Source organism: Hevea brasiliensis, chromosome 15 (assembly GCF_030052815.1).
Source record: "Hevea brasiliensis isolate MT/VB/25A 57/8 chromosome 15, ASM3005281v1, whole genome shotgun sequence".
In the NCBI taxonomy this organism is placed as follows: domain Eukaryota; kingdom Viridiplantae; phylum Streptophyta; class Magnoliopsida; order Malpighiales; family Euphorbiaceae; genus Hevea; species Hevea brasiliensis.
The window spans coordinates 52,558,192-52,580,883 of NC_079507.1; the positions used below are offsets into that span (position 1 = coordinate 52,558,192).

The 22,692-nt window shown below is 32.8% G+C and overlaps 1 protein-coding gene and 1 non-coding gene across 3 annotated transcripts; one reads left to right on the forward strand and one right to left on the reverse strand.

The window, feature by feature from the left end:
• The first annotated feature begins 720 nt into the window (after positions 1–720).
• On the forward strand, positions 721–2,919 carry LOC110648046 (probable WRKY transcription factor 75). 2 transcript variants are annotated; one of them, XM_058136949.1, is made up of 3 exons: positions 721–857; positions 992–1,331; positions 2,566–2,919. In XM_058136949.1, the coding sequence occupies exons 2-3, from the start codon at positions 1,021–1,023 to the stop codon at positions 2,741–2,743; spliced, it is 489 nt and encodes a 162-aa protein (XP_057992932.1). In that variant the 5' UTR covers positions 721–857; positions 992–1,020; the 3' UTR covers positions 2,744–2,919. The 2 variants fall into 2 exon arrangements, with proteins under 2 accessions (XP_057992932.1, XP_021657832.2); XM_021802140.2 differs by lacking the exon at positions 721–857 and having other exon boundaries at positions 879–1,331.
• Positions 2,920–5,999: 3,080 nt separating this feature from the next.
• LOC131174213 (small nucleolar RNA R71) lies at positions 6,000–6,105 on the reverse strand. The gene has a single exon (XR_009144461.1). It is a non-coding gene; the product is annotated as a small nucleolar RNA R71 (small nucleolar RNA).
• Positions 6,106–22,692: the final 16,587 nt, after the last annotated feature.

Sequence of the window (22,692 nt, forward strand, 5' to 3'; positions counted from 1 at the left end):
ATTTTGCTATAACTCAAGGATTTAATTGTAAATTATTTTTTATTTTTAAATAATTTTAATTATATTCGAATTTGAAATCTTATAATTTTAAAAATAACTTTGATTTAGTGTACACATTATATATATGTACATAATAAATCATAAAAGCAATTTAGTGACCTGAATGACATCCAACCCATCAAAATTCATCACAAGATTAGCAATTTTTTTACGGTGGTAGTGCATATAATTTGTTGATTAAGATGGGAAACAAAATGAGAAAAATGCATGCACCACGAGGGGATATTGAGCAGCTTCAAGGAAACTCATGGGACAGGCATACGCAGACTGCACTATAAGAAAATGAAATAAAGGTTCAAAGAAACTTAATTGTAGTCTATATGAAAATCATAATATCATACACGTGTGATATCATATTGGTAAAATAATGTTCAATCCCAATGGCAACTGCTACTAGTCATTGCTTGGTGGTAATTTGATTGACCAAAATTAAATCCATGATAGGCCATATATATATATATATATTCTCTTTAATATAATTATATATATAAATTAATTAACCATGCTAATTAATTAATGTATTATTGTTAATGATGAAGCCGCCTGCATTTTCTAACCCTACTTTTTATTAATTAATCGGCTAATAAGCATTTTCAAAAAAAAAAAAAAAAAAGAAAGGCTAATGCAGCTTTAATTTTTCTGTACCATGGAGGAATTTTCGTGTCGTTCACAACCTTTTTATTGCTATATTTATGTCCCTTGATTTTTCATATTCTTTTTCTCTCCACAAATTTTAAGTTAATTTGACTATTTGAGGGTTTATATTTTTAAATTTGACTATTTTCTTATAATTGAGGGTATATATTACTCTCTACCCCTTTAGACCTTCCTCTACGTCTACTTCTTCTTCTTGTTCTTGTTTTCTTTCTTTTGTATGCACTACTTATTTCCATGGAAAAGTTTCAAATGTTATTTCCTTTTTCATCGACAGGGTCGCCTTCTTATCCTGTATCGTCAACCATGACAAATTCTCATGTTTTTAACAATTTTCAAGGGGATACTTCAAATGGGTTCTTGGGATTGAAGATGGACAATCAAGCAGCAGCACTACTACCAAGAACAGAATTCAAGGACCTTAACTCATCATCACAAAGTGCAAGCTTTGCAAGTGGGTCTGAAACTGAGCTAAAACCAGGCAAAAAGAAGGGGGAAAAGAAGATTAGAAAACCCAGATATGCTTTTCAAACTAGGAGCCAAGTTGATATACTTGATGATGGTTATCGGTGGAGGAAGTATGGCCAAAAAGCTGTCAAAAACAACAAATTCCCGAGGTTTGTTCATTTATAGAGATCCCTACCTACCCAGATTAATTCTCTTTGATTTTTTTTTTCCTTGTTCTTAGTCTTCTTATTTTTCTGTGTATGTATGCGATTATCCAATATACACACACACACACACACACACACACACACACACACAATCCTTTATCGTTCTCTTGGGCGGCTTGGCTACGAAGCAAGATCCTGCTAGATCTAATGTTAGATAAGAGCTGGAAAGTGTATTTCCTTTTCAGAATAGGGTTATGGCATGGGAATGGGATGGTATTGCAAATAGGGTTGCATGATGTCTATCTATATATATGGACATCGTGCAGTGTATACATATGCACCCTCCTTTAGTGAAATGGATGGGAATTCATAGCAGCAATTGATCATCAAGTGGTGCAGTTTTAGGGTTTTCTTATCTCCTTTATTGTTCTTCTCTCTGATCTCGATTGTTTTCTACAATCGCCGCCGATGAGTGATGAAGAATGAAGAATTCACCCTTATGAGTACTGATAAAGCTAGCTTGGAGGTTTAAACTGCCTAGTTCTCAACAATTTCCTTGATAAACATTATTTCTTGCATTATTGTTTTATGGGCTATTCTCCAATCTCTACAGATATTTTCATGTAGCAAAGAGAATAAAAAGAAACAAAAGATTTTCATCAGCATATATAAACTACATGGATCCCCAGGCCAAGTCGAAAGTTAAGTTTTGTTGGTGGGATTTAGTACTTGATCACTACTTTGAATTAACCCTTGGAAGGGCTTTTATAATCAATAATTACTCAGTTCAATCTTGTATTAGTTATAACCAAGGATTGCTTCCATTCCAATTGCCATGCCTAACATTGCAATGAGGTGTTGCCACACCAAGAGTAGGACCGTCCCTCTAGTTCTTTAGACTTTTTACATCAATTTAACATAAATTCCTCCCATATAGTACAATTGCTTGGTAAAAACACTATTATGCGTAGGGTAAAGTTACTCTATTTGTGACTTGAAGGTCATGGGTTTGAGCTATGAAAACTACCTCTTTGCAAACCAAGGTAAGACTGCACACATAACCCATAAGTTTGGGATGTTTGTGCATTGATAATGGTACATTTATTTATAATTTGCAATATGTACACATATAAGCATATTTTTGATAATGGTACATTTATTTCAAATTTGATATGCACAAATAGATTCAACTAATGTTCGAGCAAGTATAATGAGTTTTTTCCCCCTCGATTTGCAGGAGCTACTATCGGTGCACGCATCAAGGGTGCAATGTAAAGAAACAAGTGCAACGCCTAACCAAAGATGAAGGCATTGTAGTAACAACTTATGAAGGGATGCATACTCATCCTATAGACAGGCAAACTGACAACTTTGAACATATCTTGAACCAGATGCAAATTTACACTTCCTTTTGAAGTTTAGATCAAATTATGTACACTTCTCTGTAATGGATATAAATATTGATCCTACTCCTTCAATATATATTGCAATAAGGCTATTTTCTTGGGTATGGCAACAGAAGTCCATCCTTTAGTAATTAAGTTTTTATTGATCATAAATGTTCTTTATAGACATTGTAAGTTTGCTTTAATTCTTTTCTTTCTTTTCATTTGTTTTTTCACCTTCTTCCAATTTTTTTTTAATCAAAAGACCAATTTCATTGAAACAAGACAAAGAGAGTATAAGACTAGAAATCTAACTGATGTTGTTTATGATTCTCGAGTCAACCAATGATTTATGTATGACCTGTAATGAAGAAAGATGTGAAGTCGGTAACCTAAGCAAGCTACTCTGACGCTCAAGTCAATATATGCTCAGAGGAAAATGAATATTGAAAATATGAAAAGAATAGATTACATACCTTGGCTATTGTCATGACTCCTATTTATAAGAAAAGGGATAACACCTTTCCACCATATCCGAGATCTTGCCAACTCATGTCCAACTGTTTCCTTCCATATATTGCAGAAACACAACTCATTATCAAGCGGCATTCTCGACGAGAAAATAGCATACTCTACAGCATGTATCCAACTTGTGAACTTCTTGTCTTATCTGAACACCATGTGCTTTGTCCGAATACTTTGTGCCTCATCCAAACATCTTGTGTCTTGTCCAAACATGCTATATTTTGTCTGAATACCCTATGTCTTGTCAGAATACCTTGCGTAGATATCCTAAATGATTAAATCGAAACCAAATCGATCCAAAGGGTCCGAACTCTCTAAAGACTTATTTGGGCTTTTGGGGCATACTATATCACTAACTAAAGCATATTTAAAACTCCAAATAAACTAATTTCTATCGCTCTTGATTATATAGCTAGAAAAAAAAAAAACCAGATTAGTGATTAATGAGGTACCTAAACGAGGTGGGAATGCAGATTGAAAGATACCACCTGTGAGGTTTGAAGGGAGGTACGTAGGGCATACAAAAACTTTGTTAATCTCTGATACATGCATTTTATATCATCATTTAGGTATAATTTTTGCACATAATTTACCTTTGTTCATAGCTATTACTATAGATATTAGCATATATTTAGTCAATTTTGCCTTTTTATACTTTTTAGTTTAATTTTTGGAATTTATTTATTTTGTAGGTTAAATTTGGAGAATTTTGGTGCATTTTGATCAGAGTAGCCATTTAGAAGAAATTAGAATTGAATTGCAAAATTTTGAAGTTGAGTTAAAGAAATCGAAAGTTGCACAACCTATGACACAGGTTGTGTCGTTGTCAGATATGAAGTTTTTCTAGGGTAGAAGGTTATACAACTTGCGACACAAGGCGCAACACAATCGATTCAGCTTGTGTCATTTTAATGAAAATGGCTGACGTGGCACTTTCGTCCCTCTGATTTAATACATCACTTTCTCTAGAATCTTCTGCCTTTTTACCCATTCTAGGGTAGACCTCTAAACCATATAAAAACTTCTTTTTCTCTTTCTTTCCATAAGGAGAAAAACAATGAGATTTTGCAAGGAGAGACGAAGGAGAGAAGTACGTGAAATCTGGTCTTGTTGCAGCAAAAGGGACGTCTTCTGCAACATTCTAACAGCAGATCCTTCATCATTTTACCGGGTTTTTCTATTTCTTAGCTTAGATTTTCATTATTTCTTCATTTTTATACTTGGTCTTGTCTTGAAATCATGATTTGTGAGTAGATCTTTGGGATTCTGGAAATGGATTTGTAAATATTGCTTTGTATTGTGGTTTTTGAACTGATTTAGTCATTTAAATGAGATTTGCTGCATTTTGATTTATTGCTTGTGAGCTTGTTGCCTTGCTTGATGAATCGGCCCTCATTAAGTTAAGTTTTAATCATTGATAGATGGACTGAAAAGTGAATGTTTGGAATAGATAATCTTGCAATAAACATAGTTTTCTTGGTGTTAGAGATAAGATAAGAGGATTAAGGGGACTTTCAAAAATCAATTAGAGCTTTAATTGGGTTTTTATCAAGTTTGAAATACCGTGAAAATAGGATTTGATTTGATGAATACCAACTTTGAAATGCTTGAAAAAGATTTCAAAGAATTAAGAATTGATTTCCCTTAAAATTGTAATTCTCATGTGTTTGGCTAAATTGGGGATAAACCACATGCAAACAATATTGAAAACCCTATCTCTAGAATCACTTTAATTTTTATTGAATTTAGATTTAATTCTTCCCAATTTCATAATTAGCAATTTCAATTTAAATTTTGATAATCTAGTTTAATTAATTTAGTTAATTTTTTGATTTAGCTTAAATTCCTCAAATACCAATTTTACATTTTAAATTTCATTTTTTTTAATATCTTTAAATTTCACCATTCTAATTAGTTTATCATTTTATTTTCAATTTAAGCACAATTCCTTATGAGAACGATATTATTTTTAAAACTATACTACTGTGACCCGTGCAATTGCGGAAACTATTTCACAATTAACATCAAGTTTTTGGCGCCATTGCTAGGGAATTGCTTATTTTTAAGTTGGATTTTAATTATTCTAAGCTGATTAGAATTTTTATTTTCTTTTATTTTCACTGCTGTTCCTTGTGTTTTTCAGGTACTTTTCTTATTTATGAGACGATCGAAAAGCACAAGTGATACTCAATTGTTGTTCAACCTTGACATTGAAAAAATTATGTCGAGCCAACAAAAAGGAATCAAAGAGGAGAAAGGAAGCAGAAAAAGAAGAATAACAAAGATTTGACCAAGAGGAGAAAATTGAAAATATGGAGAATCAAAATAGAGCTATTGGTGGAGATAATGGAGAAAATGAGCAAAATAGGCAGAATAAAGTTGTTAATCAAAATGATCCTCAGAGAAGATCTATGTTAGATTATGCTTTTCCTAGATGTGCAGATGTGAGAGATAATAGACCTATCATTGGAGCTAATCAATTTGAGTTAAAGACTGATCTCATTCAAATGGTTCAGAATTCACAATTTGGAGGTAGCACACTTGAAAATCCTCATTCTCATTTAAAGAAAATTTTGATGATATGTGGTACACAAAGATAGCCTGGAGTTTCAGATGAAGTGGTTTGGCTCACCTTATTTCCATTCTCTTCGAGATTCAGCATTAGAGTGGTATGACTCACTTCCACAAGCTACTATAGCTACTTGGGAGCAGCTATCTCTGGCTTTTCTATCTCATTTTTACTCACCTGGGAAGACCACTCATTTAAGGAATTTGATGGTAGCTTTTAAACCAAGGGATGATGAAACTTTGTATGAATCTTGGAAGAGATTTAAGGAGCTTGAAAGGCAGTGTCCTCATCATGAAATACCCAAATGGATGATTGTTCAGAATTTCTACACCAGAGTTACTCTAGCCATAAGAAACACAATTGATTCACAAGTAGGAGGAGATTTCATGAGAATGACAAGTGAAGAATGCTATGATCTATTAGAGAAGATTGCTCATAATATCCATTTGTGGGGAAATCCGAGAGCACTTGAGCTATTAAAGAAGGCTGGGATTTATGAACTTGATTCAGTTAGCTACATGAATGCAAGATTTGATTAGTTGACTCAGCTTTTTAGTGATTTTTGCATAAAGGCAACAACCTCAACTCCTACAACTATGCAACAAGTTGCCTACACAGATGGAACCCAAAGTTATGGAGTTGATTACTCTTCTTATGGTGATGATTATTTGCAAGAACAAGCTGCTTATGTAGGAGGTTATCAACAAAAACCTATGGGAAATTCTTACTCTAATGTGAACAACTCAACATGGAGACCACAAGTAACTTTTGCTCAACAAGGTCAAAGCTCAAATTATGCTCATAACCAGCAGTATATGCAGCAGAATAGGCCTCAGTTTCATCCTCAATTTTAGCCCACAAGGCAGCCACAACCTGGATATCAAGCAAGAGCACAATAACCCCTTCCACCTCATGAACCAAAGCCAACCATGGAAAGCATGATGGAGAAATTTTTTGCTGAACAAAGCAAAATGAATAGCAAATTGGAGGAAGAAATGCAACACATGAGACAAAACCATGGATCAATTACAAGCCCACAACCGTATGTTAGAGACTCAATTGGCTCAATAAGCAAGCTCATCAGGAAGTAAATCCTATGGCAAACTACCTAGCAAACCACAAAACCCTCATGAACAATGTAAGGTTATGACCTTGAGAAGTGGTAAGAAAGTTGGTCAAGAAAGTGAAAACAAGAGAGAAGAAAAAGAGAGCACAAAAGAAGAAAATTCAGTTGAGAGCAAGAAAAATGAAAAAGAAGAAGAAAGCAAAAGTGAGCAAGATGAGGGAGAGAAACCATACATCCCACTTGAGCCTTATAAGCCCACCCTTCCCTACCTTCAAAGATTCATCAAGCATAAGCTAGACAAACAATTTGGCAATTTCCTTGAAGTGCTAAAGAAGTTGTATATCAATGTGCCATTCACTGAGGCACTATCCCAAATGCCAAGTTTTTGAAGGAGATTCTTACCAACAAGAGAAGGCTAGAAGATTATGACACCATCAACTTTGGGAGAGCAATGCAGTGTTATAATTCAGAAGAAGTTACCTCCCAAACTCAAAGATCCGGGTGTGTTTTCCATTCGTTGTCATATAGGTGATAATTGTGTGGCAAATGCCTTATGTGACCTTGGAGCTTGCGTCAGCCTAATGCCTCTTTCAATATATGAGAAGCTAAATATGGGAGAGTTGAAGCCCACAAACATGTATCTTTCATTGGTTGACCGTTCAATTAAGTATCCAGAAGGCATTCTACAAAATGTGCTTATCAAGGTTGGGAAATTCTATATTCCGGTGGACTTTGTCATTTTAGATATGGAAGAAGACACAAAAATTCCTATCTTATTGGGAAGACCCTTTTTGGCAACAGCTGGTGCATTAATTAATGTAAAGGGTGAGAAATTGATACTTAGAGTGAGAGATGATCAAATGATATTCAACATTAATCCAGCCATGAAAAGGAAACATGAAGAAGTTGAGTCTTGTTTGCGGGTAGACATTATTGATGAGATTGTTCAAGAGCATTTCAGAAACAGCTATCCACAAGACCCTCTTGAAAATTGTTTAGTCCATGGTGGGAGCATTTGATGATGACAATCACAACATAGCTGCTTTTGCACAACACTTGGAGAGCTCTCCACCACATCCTGAAGCCATAATTTTTTAGCTTGAAGAAGTGCAAACTTTGGAGATTAAACCACCATCATTAAAGGTAGAGGATGCCCCAAAGGTAGATCTTAAACCTCTTCCTTCCAACCTTAGGTATACTTTTCTTGGACCCAATGGAACATATCCTGTTATAATTAATGCATCTTTGACTAATATTGAGATTGACAAATTGTTGAGAGTTTTGAGAGAATATAGGAGAGTTTTGGGTTATGCAATTGATGATATAAAGGGAATTAGTCCAACAGTCTGTATGCATAGGATTTTCCTAGAGCCAAATAGTAGACCTTCTATTGAACACCAAAGAAGATTGAATCCTAAAATGAAGGATGTTGTGAAAAAGGAAATCCTAAAATTACTAGCTACTGGAATTATTTACCCCATTTTTGACAGTGAATGGGTTAGTTCTGTGCATGTTGTACCAAAAAAAGGAGGGGTGACAGTTGTTAAAAATGAGAATAATGAATTGATACCCACTAGAATTGTTACAGGCTGGAGAATGTGCATAGACTATAGGAAGTTGAACAATGATATAAGAAAAGACCATTTCCCCCTTACTTTTATGGATCAAATGTTAGAGAGATTAGCCAAGCATTCTTACTTTTGTTACTTAGATGGATATTCTGGTTTCTTTCAAATTCCAATCCATCCTGATGACCAAGAAAAAACTACCTTTACCTGTCCCTATGGCACCTTTGCCTATCGAAGGATGCCATTTGGATTGTGTAATGCGCCTGCCACCTTTCAAAGGTGCATGAAGGCCATTTTTTCTGATTTTATTGAAGAAATTATGGAGGTCTTCATGGATGACTTTTCAGTATATGGCACTAATTTTGATTCATGCTTGACTAATTTGTCTAAAATCTTGCAGAGGTGTGCTGATAATGATCTGGTGTTAAATTGAGAGAAATGCCACTTTATGGTCCAAGAAGGGATCATTTTAGGGCATTTGATCTCAAACAGGGGAATAGAAGTAGATAGAGCCAAAATAGAAATTATTGAAAAAATGCCATCTCCAACCACTGTCAAAGGAGTGCAAAGTTTTCTTGGACATGCCGGATTTTATCGGTGATTTATTCAGAATTTTTCTAAAATTGCTAAACCCTTAACAAACCTTTTGAATCATGATGCTAAATTTGATTTTAATCAAGATTGTATGGTTGCTTTTTGCAGGTTAAAGACAGCATTAACAACAGCTCCTATCATACAACCCCCGGATTGGACTTTGGCATTCATAATCATGTGTGATGCAAGCGAGTTTGCTATTGGAGTTGTCCTTGGCCAGCGAAAAGATAGAAAACCTTATGCCATTTACTATGCAAGCCAAACCCTTGATGAAGCTTAAGTTAATTATGCTATAACTGAAAAAGAGTTCCTTGCGGTAGTATTTGCACTCAGTAAGTTCGTTCTTATTTGGTCAACTCAAAGGTAATAGTTTTCACTGATCATGCAGCAATAAGTTATTTAATGAGCAAGAAAGAAGCTAAATCTAGGTTGATTAGATGGATTTTGTTACTTTAAGAATTTGATTTAGAAATAAGAGATAAAAAAGAGGTTGAGAATGTGGTGGCTGATCACCTTTCTAGGATAAAAACTGAAAATAAAGACAATGATATTGTGCCAATTGATGAGTTTTTTTATGAATGAGCAGTTGTATGTGTTGAAATCTGCACTTCCATGGTTTGCTGATATTGTGAATTATTTGTCTTATGGTGTCTTGCCACCTGATTTATCTTGGCAGCAAAAGAAAAGATTCTTGCATTATGTTAAATTTTATTCTTGGGAAGAGCCTCTTTTGTTTAGGAGATGTAATGATGGAATAATCAGGAGATGTATACCAGAGGAAGAAATAAATGATGTTATTTACCATTGTCATTCCTCTGAATATGGTGGTCATTGTAGTGTCTCAAAAACTATTGAAAAAGTCTTGACATCAGGTTTCTATTGGCCTAATATGTTTAAACATGTGAGAGACTTTGTAAGCAAGTGTGATAGGTGTCAAAGGGTAGGCAATATTTCCAAGAGAGATGAGATGTCCCAACAGTCCATATTAGAAGTTGAATTGTTTGATGTGTGGGGAATTGGTTTTCATGGGGCCATTTCCATCCTCTTATGGGAATAAATATATCTTGGTAGGGGTGGACTATGTATCTAAATGGGTAGAAGCTATTGCTACACCTACCAATGATGCAAAAGTTGTGGTGAAATTTTTGAAAAAATTTATTTTCACCAGATTTGGTGCCCCACGTGCCATAATCAATGATGGTGGTAGCCATTTTTGCAATCACCAATTTGAAAAATTGATGAGAAAATATGGGGTAAAGCATAGGATTGCCACACCATATCACCCTCAAACAAATGGCCAAGTAGAAATCACGAATAAAGAACTTTAACAAATCTTGGAGAAAACTGTCAGCAAGTCTAGAAAAGATTGGTCTCTTAAGTTAGATGACACTCTTTGGGCATATAGAACAACTTTTAAAACCCCCATAGGAACTATACCTTATAGGTTAGTTTTTGGGAAATCATGCCATTTGCCCATAGAGTTAGAACATAAAGCTTATTGGGTCATAATAACAATCAATTTTGATTTACAAGCTGCTGAACAAAAAAGGTTTTTACAACTTAATGAGTTAGAAGAATTGAGACTTGATGCTTATGAAAATGCTAGGATCTATAAAGAGAGAACAAAAAAATGGCATGATAAGCATATCAAGAAAAAAGACTTTAAAGAAGGAGATTTGGTGCTCTTATTCAATTCAAGGTTGAAATTTTTTCTAGAAAAATTAAAATCAAGGTGGTCAGGACCATTTAAAGTTGTGAAAGTTTTCCCTCATGGTGCTGTGGAAATTTTTGATGAAAAATCTGGTAATTTCAAGGTAAATGGGCAAATGTTGAGGCATTATTCAGTTGGTGAGCCAATTGAGAAGATAGCAACCTGCTATCTCTCTCATTCTCCATAAAATTTTGGTTGAGTAAGGTCAAGCTAAAGACTTAAACTTAGCATTTCTGGGCATAACCTATAATTTTTCTTTGATTCTTTATTTCTTTCATATATTTATTTTAAGTTTTTCTATACTCTTTATTCAGAGTTTGACATTGTTCTAATTTTCTTGTGCAGATGGAATACAATTCATTGCAAACAAATGAGCATTAGTCATTCTGTTTTAGTTCTAGTTTTAAAATTCAGCTTTAAATTTTAGTATTAAATTTGTTCCCTTATACTTTTCATCTTTCTATTGCTGAATATTTGCTGGTTGGTTTTGTAGGACTCATTGCACTTTTTGTTGATATTTGGAGGAAGTTTTTCTAAACTTTGTCATCTTGGTTTAAAAAGAAAATTATTTGAATGTGGATGTGTGAATTGGTGCTTTGAAAATTTTTAATGAGTGTTTGATAGACATAGCAAGTTGAGCAATTAGAATTCATGTTATGAAGGTCTGATCACTTGAAATCTAATTTGTTTCAATTTTTCAGGTACTGTGTAATTTTATCAATTTTGGGTAGAAAGTTTCACAACCTGCGGCCCAATCAAGTTTGGTTGTGTCGTAGCTTGTGTTCACTAGGCGCAATTTGGGCAGACATTTTCACAACTTTCGACACAACTTACATCCCCATGTTCTAACTTGTATCGTTTATTTGGTTTTGCAGGTTGACAACCCAATTCACCAGAATTGGCCCGCGACCAACCCCATGCCCAAAAGCCCACTAACCCATTTGATTTCAAAAAAAAAAAAAAAACCACTAACTAACTAAACCAAACCCATGACTCGTAGCCCATTTAACCAAATCCATGCCCAAAAGCACTACCACCTCCACCAGATGGAAAGGGTAAAGGAGTTATCATTCATGACTGACCAGCTTTTAGTTTCAGTTTACATATTTCATGTCTTTATTTTAGTTGCTTAATTAATTAGTATTTTTAGCGACTTGTTTAGTTAATATTTTGCTTGTGCTACTTTTCTTTTATTTGAAACATTTGCTTATTCAGTATTTTTTTTTTTAGTTACTCATAAATACATTTTTCTTTTGAATATTTAGTGCTTTGCTCACTTGCTTTTATATGCTACTTCGGAATTTCACTTGATGAGTGGATATCTCATGGTTATATTTTTTAAGCTTAACCTCCTTATTTCAACTTTTTGAGTTTAATTGCTTTAATGGATTCCATTCCACTATTTCTTTTGCAATAAGTGTAGCAGTTGTCCAAATTTTATTTAATTAAATTGGTTGCACCTTCAATGAGGTAACAATTCTTATTTCAACTTTTGTTATTTTCAGTACAAGTTACACTACCACTTATGAAACAGGGTACCCCTTATCCACTTTAGGCTTACATATCCATTCCCTATGCACAAATTAGTCACATATTTTTTGCACAGTGTTTGAGTGAGCCCATTAAACTTATAGCTAAAATTATCCCATTCCTTGCATTCTTTTAACATTGAGGACAATGTCCATCTGAGTATGGGGGAGAGGGTAAATTTTCTGTAAAAAATTGTTTTTCCTTTTCATTTGCATATAGTGACATACTCATTCATTAATTCATACTTGTATATATTCACATATATACATTGCATATAGCTTCATATACTTAGTTATGCATACTTAGTTGCATATAGGTTCATTATACATTTATACATTCATGCATTTCATTTATTCATTTAAAATTTTTGGATTTTTAAACCAGTTTTTGAATTCCAAAAGCTGCTTATTCAAGCAATCTAACTTGCCTTTAGATGGTTAGTGGAATGAAAGTTTTCAGTTGGGTACAAAGTCTTAAGTATTATTCTTTATTTTGAGTTTTTGAGTGTCTGAATAAGCCTTTAAGGAAGAAAATGGTCATTGTCATCTCACCATTCCTAGAATAAGCATCTTAGATATTTCAAAGCGAAATTTTTAACTTGCATTTGATAAGAATATGATTTAGGCATTCCTTCATATTTTAAATCTCATATTTAGCCTTAACCTATCTTAATTTCATTTCAACCCTTGCAAAGCCCCCTTGAACCTTAATTTCCTAATTTCTTTGGAACCCAAATCATTTACCTAGCCATAAAACCTAAACACTACCACCTATTTATGAGAATAATATTTTTAGCAATTAAGTGCACATAAAAAAAAACTTGGAGGATTGAAACATCTTGAAAAGTGCTAGAGTAATTGTGAAAAACTGATAAAAACAAAAAAGGGTCACCAAAATATCCCAAAGGTAATTTTGGGTGTAACATAAAATAGGGACAAGTACAAAATCAAAAGTATAAAAAGTAGTCCCTTATATAATCATTGTGATAGCACTTGAGATTTATTGTGAATTTCTTTCCTCTTGATATATATATATATATAAAGGATATTGGATGCACTTTGAGTTTCATAATTAATATTATTCTCATATTTTATTTTCCTTATTCCCTTTCTTTGTTAACCACAATTTTACCTTATTTGACCCCATTACAACCCTTAAAAAGACCTAATGATTTTTTGAAAAATGCTTGTTATATTAGTGGAGTTAGATCTTTTATGCTTGCATATGGGTTTGGCAATACAATCCTCCATACATTACTCACCATCTATTTGAGACACATTGGCTATATATTTCATTTAGGTTTATTTAGACACAATTGACTCTTGTAGCTGGTTGGTATTTGTTGCTTAGGTTGATTGGTTAATTCTTAGCTATTCTGTAATTGTTGAGAGTGATTGCTTCGCTCTTTGTGCTTTGCTAGTGGGAATTTAGAATGTTGATAGCTAGAGGTAAGTTGGTGGTTTGGATTAGTGATTTTTGTGTTTTCAAAGACTGATTCTATTCCCTTCCAAATGAGTTTTAATGAAATTTTGCTTGGGGACAAGCAAGAGTTTGAGTAATCTCCAGGTAGGCCGGATCAAATTTCTAAGGTAATATACAAACTAGTGATCTAAGCTACTTTGATATCAAAGAAACATTGATCACCATGGAGCGAGAATGGATATCAAGTAAATTGGTTTAAAACACTATCTGATCTAGCATTTCTTCTCTTCCCAAGCACAAATACCTCCCTAGAGAGACTAGAGGGGAAGTAACAAATGAAAGCATAAAGTCCTTAATGAAATTGGCAAAACCTTATGAAAATTAAAGAAATGAGAGGAAGAAAAAAATTAAGAGGAAAAGAGAAAGAGAAAGAGGAAGAAGAAGATGAAGGATGCCATATAAAAAGAAGGAAAAGGAGGTGAGAAGGAAGGAGGAGAAAAGAAGGGAGGGAGGGAAGGGTTGTTGTTATACACATGGAAGCGTATAAACTATAAAAAAACAAAATAAACATACAAAACAACAAAAATTTACATAGTTCACCCTCTTCACACAGGGCTTGCGTGTAATGATAGGCTTCATACAAAGGAAAAGCTCTTTGTTATACATGTTATTCACCAATCCTAAAATATCTACTCAAGGTACTTGAGGTGTTGTTAGTCAACGTCCCACCTTTTTCTCCATTGCATAGCTTTTAGGTTTGCTTAGCTTTGGTTCTTAAACTAGTGGGGATTTTGCTTCAATCTTCCGAACTCTCTTCCTACTTTATTCGAAGAATTGGTGTGCATGATTCAAGGGAGTTTTTAGAGAAGATTCTGGAAAATGGTTTTCTATGCCATTTCATAGTCAATCTGGCTAGCTAGGAATAATAAACTTTTCAATGATAGGGATTATGCTCCTTCAGCTTTGTGTGCTACTAGCCTCTTTAGAGTCTTCGCTTGGATGAAAGCAATAAACTCTAATTTTCCTTTTTTAGGTAATGATTTGCTTATCTCTTCTACATCAATCAAGTCATGGACTAACTCTAGAAAATAAAGATCTTAACTCATATGGGAACCTCCTCCCCTTTAATTCCTTAAGTGAAATTTGGATGGATCCTCTCTAGGTAAACCGGTCCCAATTCAATTGGGGGAGTTCCTTATGACTCAGCAGATAATTTTTGCTATGTGTTTTCGTGCTCTATAAGTTCCTTTGACTCAAAAGCTGCTAAATTCTATGCCATCCATAAAGCTTTGTAGTTATCCCTTTCTATTGCCACCGGTGACCCGCAGATCTCCTCTATCTTAATTAAGTTAGATTCTAAGGTCTTAGTAACATGGACTCTTGATCTGGACTTAGCACCTTGGCACTTGAATGCTATCTCAAATGTGATCACTTGCTCCTTGAAAGTGCTACCTTCTATCATCATCAAGTATATCTTCCATAAGGTGAATTCAATAGTTGACTCACTAGCTAAAAGTGGCTTGTCTAGAACTTAGGATCTGGTGGTATATCTTTAATTTGTCTTGTCTGGTATTTTCTTTATTCTGGTTGCTCCTTAGGATGGGTATAAGTGAGTTTGTCTATTAGCAGGAGTTTAGAGATGAGTGATGCATGCCGAATGCGCCGATTAAAAATACTCTACTTGTATATAGGGTAAACAGAGGTCGATTCCATAGGGAATGAGTAAATACAAATAAGAAAATAGATCTTAGAGATACAAATAAACAAAAGAAACTTAAAATAGACAAAATAAATACCTAAAGTAATGCTAAACTACTGAAGCTAAAGCAATGCTAGAATACAAACTAACGCTAATGACACTTATGAATACTTAACACAACCAGATTGCAACAAATTCAGTAGAGAGGTTGTATCCACCATGTAATATATATCAATCATTGACTAAAGATATGAATTTATTTAATTGAGTAAATTAGTTATAGAAGTTTACAACTTTCTTATCTTTTCTTTTAGATTAGATTAAGCAGGAAGTGCTCTATAATTAATCCCTTACCATCACACTCAATCTAAAACTAGAGCAGCTTATAATTAAGTTTAATGGTAGTATTAATCATTAGAAAGACATCCCAATTCAAGGTAACAAACTCATCCAGCATGGTTCATTCAACCTAGACACTCATCTTTGTAATGAAATAAATTATTATGCGCTACTTGCAGTCAGATTATTCAAGCTATTATGCATTTAAATTATCTTAACTTAGCAATATGTTTTCATGCATAATTAATTAGTTGGCCACCCTAACTAATCATACATTTAACATTCATAACATAAACCAAAAGAAAAACGATACTCAATATAGAACAAATCTAGATTTTATTAAACTTAAATCAAAGTCTCATGGTAACATGTTCCATGGCTTCAACTATCTCCCTACTGAATTACAAAACTACTTACACATAACTAAGAATATTAAACATAAACAAATTAACAAAAGAAGAGATAAAAGTATGCTGCCCCTTTTAGAAGTAATTTAAACAACTTGGATTTAATGTTGATGATGATGCTACACACTCCAAAGGATGTAGAAGCACTCCACAAGCCAAAAAAAGAAGAAGAAATCACACCAGCAACTAAATCAAGTAGTTGATATTGTTGAATGCATAAAGAGGAAATTTGGCCACTACAAGTAGAAAAGAATTGAATTGCTCCAAATCTATATTTTGAAGACCTTTTATAGAGAAAAATAGGTTAACTAAGGTTTTAGATATAATTTGAAAGTCCTAGTTAAATTTTGACTTAAAACTCTCTCAAGAATCCTAGTTATATTGGAAAAACAAGTTAAAAACAACTCTTAGATCTATCACTTGCACAACCTTGGGGACCCACATACCTCTATTTTATTTATTTTGGACCTTAAATAAAATAATTAAACCTACCAATTAAGGCTTTAACTTCTAGTCCCATATAACTAACCATAAAGAGCCCAAACACACTTAACGTGTGACCCCCAGTGTAATCTGGCCCAATTACTCTGATTTTTTATATATCACCTCAAAATATATCAACAAAGGACCATATAAGCCCACAAGATTAGATTCACACTCTAAATAGTAAATCACATACAAGCTCCATTAAGGCTGTCTAAACAAGCTCAACATGGATTGATGTCCGCATTTATTTGTTTTTCATCCTTAGCCTCCAAATACCATGAATAAGACACCTCTAAGTGCATTTTGTCTTTGGCTAAGTCCTCATCAAAATCGCGGCTTCTTTTGCCTTAAAATGCTTAATGTGTGTTTTACTTCTTTTTATGATCAATTCACTTCTTTATGCTTTATAAGCTCTTACATGCTCTTATAAACACCTAATAATATAAAAATAAGCATTAACAAGCTAATTGAACAAGAAACAAACTCAAAAGACTAAGTTACAATGATAAAAATATGACATTTTAAGCAACTATCAATGAGTTCTTTCTTTGACCTATTTTCTCATAATAAAAGTTCTATTGCTTATAAAAAACATATAAGGCTACATTCATGAGCATACTATGTTCCACTATCACTGAATATAATCATCTATTATAAGCTTAAAGCTATCTACCTTTTAATCAAATTACACTAAGAGAACCCTTATATCATAATTGCTTATAGTAAATATATTAGTTTAGTCTCCCTTAGACTTCTATATTTACTACTTTAACTGCCTCAAATACCATAAAGGGTATCTTTAACTACATGGGCAAAAACCTCCCATGAATGGACAAAATTCCTTCCTTTTGAATTTTATGCCCTTTCTCTATCTTATATCACAACCTCTTTCATTCTATGGGACTGCAATAGGCAACTGCCATCTTCTTGATGGGTAAAAGTCTCTTCTTCCCTGGGCAAAAGCCGCTCTCCTCAGTGGGTGAGAGCTCCTCTCTATAATGGGCAAAGCCCTTCTCCATGGGTAAAACCAAATAACCTATTTAGAATACTCCTATCTATAGTGTTAGCCCCTCAATCTTAATCTAATTATGAATCTCACTCAATTTAGAAATAACACTGAAATAAAAGTTTTACTTTATGTAGGAAATATTCCTTCATTTTATTAAGAAATATTTCTCTTACTCAAATTAAAAAAAAGATCTCTCCAAATTCCATTAGAATTTTGAGTCACAAATCTTACAGCTGTCACTAAGGGAACAACCCCTCCCTAAAGTCATTTTTGTTTTGAGAGAGATTTTAGTGAGAAAAAGTCTAGAGAGAGAGAAAAAAAGGTGGTTTAATACCTTCTTTCAAGTGTTTGGTCACATGTTTAAGTAAATTTAGTATCATTTATATATGGTAAGCCATGTCTAAGCATCAATATTTACTGAGAATCGGACTTCCGAAATTAATGTTTAACATTTATTTGCCCAATTGGAAAATTTTTATTTAAATTCGATCTATTATGAATTTAAGATATAAATATGTAGGATCCACATATTTAATAGGTAAGTCCCAATATACATCTTACTTTTTGAGTTTATGATAGACTTAGTTTTTAAAAAAAAAAATTACAGGTTATATGATCTAGAGAAGCTTAATTTTCAATAAGAAATCAGTTGAATAATTAAATTGGTAATTTTTATTCAGCATTTCAGACATTTTTAAAACATATATAGGTAAGGTAATTATATATTAGTATTTTTAATTTGGGAATCTTTAAGCATTTTCATACTTCCAAACATTAGAATGATAATCTTTGGATATGGTTAACATGTTTGCAAAATTTTCTTTCTGAAATTACTTTTTTTTTTTGACAAAATTCATTTGGGGTTTTTAATAGCCACATAATAATTTCTATATAATTACTATATGGTTTATATAAATAGTTAAGTATTGCAAAGAAAAATTAAAGAATTTGTAGTAAAAATTAATGTTGAACTTCGTAATGAGAGTATTAGAGAAAAGGTAGGAGTGGTGCCAATTGAGGATAAGTTGAAAGAAGGGAGATTGAGGTGGTTTGGTCGTGTAACACCCCTATATTCATCAGTTTCATACAGTCTACTGTTCCGGCAACTGATGTCTGTCCGGACAGTTAGGATGTTTAGAACCATAATTAAGTCAACTAGAAAAGTAATAAATAAAAATAAATAGCAATTACATGAAGGCAAAATGGAAATAAGAAAAACAAAGCATAATCAGTTAAATGAGCCGAGGCCATGGTGATGGGTGATCGAACCGGGAAGTGACTGCAAGCTCAGTTGTTACCCTAATTTCGTGTGGGACCCTATGACACCCCAGGCCTAGGAATAATTGCGAAGCTAATAGTAGTATGAAAATCATAGAAAAGAATAGAGAACCAGCTCAAATAATTAAACTAGAGTTTCGGAAGTAATTTAATACTATTGGAAAAACGAATTAGACTGATAAAGGGCAATTTGGTGAATTCACTCTTAGAGGTGACTTTGGACCTAAATATCCATTAAAATGTAGGAAATTAAAATTATGAAAAATAGATTTAAATTGAAGAGGTAAATGGAAGAAAGAAAAAAAGAAAAGGAAAATTCAAAATTTAAGTGATTATGACATCATCAATGAGGTAAACATGACATAATAAAGATTTATAATTTAATTAAATTATTGAATTTTTTAGATAATTATCTCTATTTAAATAAGACAAAATGAGGAATTAAAAAGGAATTAAATCCATTTCTTCTTCCTCATGGTCGGCTCCACTCTTCCTCTCTCTTTTCTTTTCACTTCTTCCATGGATGAACACCCCAAGCCTAAACCCTAGTTTTACTCCATAATTTTCATAACTATTTCAACAAAACCCTATAATTAGACCTTGGGTAGAAGATTGGGAGGAAGAAAGACAAGAAAAATTGAAAGGATTTTAAGAGTTGGAAAAACTCTATGAAAGGTAAGTTTCTTCCCAAGTTAATTTAGTGTGTAGTCATTTGAATTGAGTTGAATTATAAAGACATAGCATGTAAAATTGATGAAATTATGTATGAGACTTAAGTGTGAATTTCGGCTAGCCATGGGTGTGGTAGAGTTTGATGGTGTTTAATTAAATTAAACATGAATTAGAGCTTAAATGATGATGTGAATATGATTGAGTAGTAATTGCATGAGGATCTCATGAGTTAGGGATAATGAGAAATTAGGGTTTTAGTGTAAAAAGATTAAGGTTTTGAGAATAATTGACCAAATTGATGTTTGATGCATAATTTTGGGCAATTGGAGTGCTTATGAATGTAAATTGATGAATGGAATTGAGAATGGTTTATGGTGTGGTGTTGCTAGATTCTGGACATCCTAACCTCTGTCCATTTAAGAGGTTATAAGTTAAATTGTATGACTCCAATTGGTGTGAAGCCAATTGGAGATAAAATTAGGGTCATAATGCTACATTTTTTATGAAGAAATCTTGCCCAAAAAGTGACCACAAGTTGGTCTAAAATTTAGTTGAATCTGGAATTGGTACCCTGTTACTGGGCAGAATTGACTAAATGAATATACATGTTCAAATGGTCATAACTTTATGTAGAGAGGTCTAAATGATCTGATTTTAAACCATTGGAAAGCTTAGATATAGTAGAACAACTTTCATGATTCTGACCATAATACATTCAAATTGCTAAATAAAATTAGGTTATCAAAACTGCTAGAACTAAAAAGTTGCTCAGAATTCTGGAATTTGACCTATCCGTCCAGTTATGGTAAAAATGCAATAACTTGAGCTACAAAACTTCAAATGGAGTGATTCAAAAAGGAAATTAAACTAGACACAATAAGGAATAACTTTGATGAAGAAAGTTTAGCCAAATTTCTACTGTGGATTGGTCCAATGGAAGAGTAAATATTAGAGACAAAAATTGAAATTTTGGAAATTAATACTAATAAGCTTTGAATTTCAATTGGCAATTAATGCCAACACAATTATAACCCAAAATGTGATATGTGGGTGTAATTAGAAGTAGCATACCTATTGAATATGAGAAAGTCAACATCTTACCTAATTGATCAAATGAATAGTAACCACTCTAGCCATAAATACAGAGATGAGTAAAATTAAATATGCAAAGTTTAATTATTGAATTAATTATTAGAAATGGTTTGGATAGATAGTGAAACGCTTTAAAATTATGTGTTTCAGTTGGAAAGAAGCCATCTGAGGAAGAAAGAAAAATTAGATTAAATCAAGGCAAGCAAAAGAGGTTTGTGCACAATTAGCCTATTTCTATGTTTTAAATTTCTAATGGGTTTTGAAGGAACTTGATAATTGTATTTTCTCTTGTGTATAAGAACTTTAATTCATTGAATGACTTTGTAAGATTTAATTATATTTTCATCTATGCATTTAAGAATTTATTGCATAGTTTTAAGAATTATAATTTGTGAATTTAATGTGTTGCCAACCTTGTGCATGAATTTACAATGATTAAATATGTTTAGTGATTTGTAAATAGTTTTTGTGAATAGAAATTATTTTGAATATGATTTGAAACCACAGTCGGCATGGCAATGTGATTGAATTCCTCATTAGATTGTCTAATGGGATGAACATGTTATTCTCTCTCTGGTTGAAGTGTTAAGGTGTGTGCCAGTTGAGAAAGAATTGAATGAGTACTTATATTTGCTAGCTAGCCCGTGTATACCCCTTTAGCCTTTGGTTATTAGGAGAATTAGCTTTGTCGTGGTATACAACCCGACATTGTTTTAGTGTCATGCTCTAAGCTATGTGAATATTTTCAACATCCTTAAATCATGCATATTTTGATAAAATGTGATCGAAACAAATATTTGTTAGTGGATGGAAAATAATATATTGTTTCATGGTTCAATAAAAATATAAATATTTCAATTGCTTTATTATGAATTGGATAAATTGTTATTACTCAATCAAATGCTATTCATCAAATAATTTGTGTGATTGAAATTATAGATTTTGATTTTATAAATTTTGAAGAAATTAAATATTTTGAGTCTTTTTGATATGATTTGTCGAAGTCTATTTTGTATTAAATTTTAATTTATTTATTGTGCACCACTGAGTTCATCGCTCAGCGATAGCTTTCTATGTTATCGCAGGTGAAAGTAAAGATATAACAGCTGAGTGAGGCCACTTGAAGCAGTTGATTGAAGTTGTTTACGGGTATAGCCTAGGTATATCCTTGCATATTAAGTTTTGGTGTAATCACATAATTATATGTATGTAACTACATTCGAGCAATTGCACATAAATACTTGTAATATTATTTTGGGATTGTAATCAAATGAAATAAAAATTTGTACTATTATTTAGGGACTTTAATTACTTAAATTTCTTTTGTAATATAAATTTTGTTACCTCAATGAATGAAAGTATTTAAATTTCTTTCTGAGTATTGTACATAATGAATTATTTTCTTTATGATGAGATTGAGTTGTGTTGCTCTAAATGAAGTTTTGGCTGAAATAAATTATAGGAAGTATTTTTTTTATAGTTTTTGAAGAACTGTTTTCTAAATTTCTAGCCAGCACTTGGCCAAAATTTTTATAAATTTTTTAAATGTTAAATTAATTTCAAATAAAGTTTATGGCATCACCACAAAATTTTTAAAATACTTAATTATTCCTAAAAAGTTTTATGACAGATATTGAATTTGAAGACACTTAGTTTAAATTTTTATCACCACGCCAGATTGTTAAATGGAATCGTTTTGCCAAAATCTCTTATAGTATATTTAATAGATTATCGGTAGGCGAAGTATGGTAATTTATTAGGTATATTACGGGATCATGTTACATCTTACGGAGAGGTAGGGTGTGACAGGTCGTGTAAAGCGTAGACATATAGAGGCTTTAGTTAGACGTGTAGAGTACATTAGGTTAGAGGATAGAAAGAAAAAAAGGGGTAGACCTAAATTGACTTGGAGTAGAGTAGTACAATATGACCTAGAAGTATTATATATTTCCGAGGATTTAACCCAAAATCGTTTAGAGTGGAAAAAGAGACTCCATATAGCCGACCCTAAA